Genomic DNA, 2,696 nt, shown 5'->3' with positions numbered 1-2,696 from the left:
AGATGAGGCAGAGTCCCAAAGGTCAACCAGGGCTTTGTGTCATCCACAGAGATCTGAGGGAGACCAGCACACCCCAACATCATCAACAAACGCCCCCCTCTCATGTCAATACATGACAAACAAGACTCAATGGATTTCCATGCCGTTAGCATCAGTCACACGTTTTAATAACTCGTAGGTAAACGCTTTGCCATGTGATGATGAAGCAAGTGATGATGAATTATGACCTAATGGCTCAGATAACTTCATTATCCCAATGGGCTTTGCACTCAAGCCTGCTGCCCAAGTTTCCATGTCCCCAACATATGATAGGAGAGGAGAGGAGAGGAGAGGAGAGGAGAGAGAGGAGAGGCACGCTGTGTTTGGAGGGAACTCGAGTTACTGCTGTGGGATCAGTCCTGCTGAAGGCCAGTTGGAACAAAGAGAAGCCGCCTGGCAGCAAACTATTCCAGGGCAGTGTAAACAGATTTTATGGACTTCTAATAGCCATGAATGCTGGGTAACTGGTAGATCCTGAGCTGGTAGTGGGCTTTTTCTCTTTTTGTGTAAAACATAGAGTTATTTGCTGAAATGGTTTTAACCACCATTTGTGCTTGAGGTGAAACTTTAAAGATGTCATTTTTTCATGATAATTGTGGTTTTGGACATTTCAGTGGTTAAAAAAAACGCATAACTATATGTGGTCTGATGCTTGTATTGCCTCTGTGTGTCAAATACAATACAACCCTAGAGGAATGGATGCACTTACCTTTCCAGCATGCCCTTGAAGAATGAGAATACAGTGGTTTAGAGTATTGCAAAAGCAGCAATTTATTTTCTTGGTCAGTTATGTATAAATATTTAAATACAATAACAGCTTTCTTAGAGTTCATCTTCTGGATATAAAATAAATAAATCTAAACATCACATTATTATAAAATATGTACAAATTTGTTGCTCCTGCTGTACAAATGAAAGACTATATGACAAACAGAAGCCAGAATGGCTGAATATAGTGGAAATAATTTAGAGATAAACATTGGAAATTTTAAATTTTAAAATTGTTGTCTAGTCAAGGTTTTCACTAATGTTTCAGTTTTCTGAGACATCCTCGTTGAAGTTGATTTTGTCATCGTTGGTGATGCTGTTCACGATGGATGACAGACGCAGGAGGCTGGAGGACGCAGAAGACTCACTGGTTTCTGAAAACAAAGGAAATTGACTTACAACACCACTTGAATGTTGGTTTTATTTTAGTTATTTATTTATATATTGTTGATTGTGAGTGCAGTTTGACAGATGTACCTTCTCTGTGATTTATCATTGCTGCGGTGGAATGGTCAGCAGAGGTCGGCCAGGTCTCTGAGGACTTTTTCCAGTGGTAGTCATGACTGGCCACCTGTAGAAAAGCACATCACATATTATCCATACATTTTTTTTGTCCGTTAATATTAAACTACATTGATAAACATAAGTATATTTGATTTTTTACCACACTGAAAAACACTAAGGCTAATCCAGAAACAGGTCTAATGTTTTCAACAGACATAAAATAAAATAAAAACAATAACACAAGTAATTAAGAAAAGGATATTGCTGGACATCTTTACAGAAAAAGAAGTGGCTAACATTAACATCAGTGACATCTTTATTGAATATCACACTGTTAGTCCCAACTGGAATAAAAATGATCATAGTGACACTGAGATATAAACATACAGTAAACACATCATAATGTCACTAAAAGCACCACAGACACCCGGGATAGTATAGGCCTGTTATTGATACAGTGGGGAATAAAAACACATCATTAAGTCACAGGCACACTGAAAAACTCCTAAGGAATATCACAGGAATACTATGAGGATTTTTTTCTGAAGGGTGGTGTCCAATGATTGCTTACACTGTGTTCTTTAACGTTAAAGTTGTGGGATGATCCCTTTTGCGTTTTCTCCTGTTCATCCAGCGTCTGCAGTAGGTCCTGTAACCTCTCAATGTAGCTGATAGCGCTGCGTAAAATCTCCACCTTGGGTAGCCTCTGGTTGGGGTTGGCCACGGTCTTCCTCTTCAGCGCGTCGAAGGCCTCGTTGATCTTCTTGAGCCTCCTCCTCTCCCTGAGCGTGGCGGCCTTGCGTCTGTCTGTGGGCGCTGACTTTCTCTTGCAGATCTTGCAGGCCCACATGAGGCACTGGCCGTCGCAGTGCGCCCGGAGACCCGGAGGCGCAAGGACGTGCTCCTCCCCGCTGCTCTCCCCCCCGGTCTCGGACGGAACATTATCCTGGCCCGGGGACAGCGAGCTGTCATTGCCGTTGTACAGGGGAGACACCCCCGCCATGTCCAAGTGCTGTAGTGGTCCATGTTCCCCTTCTTCCAAATAGCGCAAATCATTGAAAAGATAAGGGTTGGTCTCAAAAAGGTCCATCATATTGTTGCGCCCCTCTCTCTGTTTTGACAGTGGGACTCTGGCATTTAAACAGAGCAGCAGAGACACAAGTCACCAGGCTTATATATAGAATGTGAAACTCTATCCAACACTTTGGCTGTCACACAGCATCAGGCTTCTTTTTTTCAATGGCTCTTTACAACCTACTGACTTTGTGTAAGAAATAAATATGCATAAAGGCCTCCAGAAGCTATTGAAATGTCACCTCAGATTCCATGACAGGTGCTTTAAATATCTGCATCTGGACAAAATGGCAAGATGGTGATATTTCCCA

General features: G+C 42.0%; 1 protein-coding gene across 1 annotated transcript; it reads right to left on the bottom strand.

Annotated features, from left to right (window-relative positions):
* Positions 1 to 794: 794 nt before the first annotated feature.
* On the bottom strand, positions 795 to 2,469 carry myf6 (myogenic factor 6). The gene is made up of 3 exons (XM_044186709.1): positions 1,883 to 2,469; positions 1,285 to 1,378; positions 795 to 1,181 (listed from the first exon to the last, which is right to left on the bottom strand). Exons 1-3 carry the CDS (start codon positions 2,402 to 2,404, stop codon positions 1,072 to 1,074), a joined length of 726 nt encoding a protein of 241 aa, XP_044042644.1. The 5' UTR covers positions 2,405 to 2,469; the 3' UTR covers positions 795 to 1,071.
* Positions 2,470 to 2,696: the final 227 nt, after the last annotated feature.

The sequence above is a fragment of the Siniperca chuatsi genome, linkage group LG23 (assembly GCF_020085105.1).
Source record: "Siniperca chuatsi isolate FFG_IHB_CAS linkage group LG23, ASM2008510v1, whole genome shotgun sequence".
Taxonomy (NCBI): Eukaryota; Metazoa; Chordata; class Actinopteri; order Centrarchiformes; family Sinipercidae; genus Siniperca; species Siniperca chuatsi.
The sequence above is the reverse complement of the archived record's forward strand: the minus strand, read 5'-3'. Positions and strand labels throughout refer to the sequence as shown.

What these genes read in the sequence shown, in the direction of transcription:
- myf6 (XM_044186709.1), bottom strand. Translation starts at nt 2,404, where the DNA reads ATGATGGACCTTTTTGAGACCAACCCTTATCTTTTCAATGATTTGCGC. An exon ending in TTAACGTTAAAGAACACAGT is followed by an intron (nt 1,379 to 1,882) that starts GTAAGCAATCAT and finishes GCTTTTCTACAG; the next exon opens with GTGGCCAGTCATGACTACCA. An exon ending in AATGATAAATCACAGAGAAG is followed by an intron (nt 1,182 to 1,284) that starts GTACATCTGTCA and finishes CTTTGTTTTCAG; the next exon opens with AAACCAGTGAGTCTTCTGCG.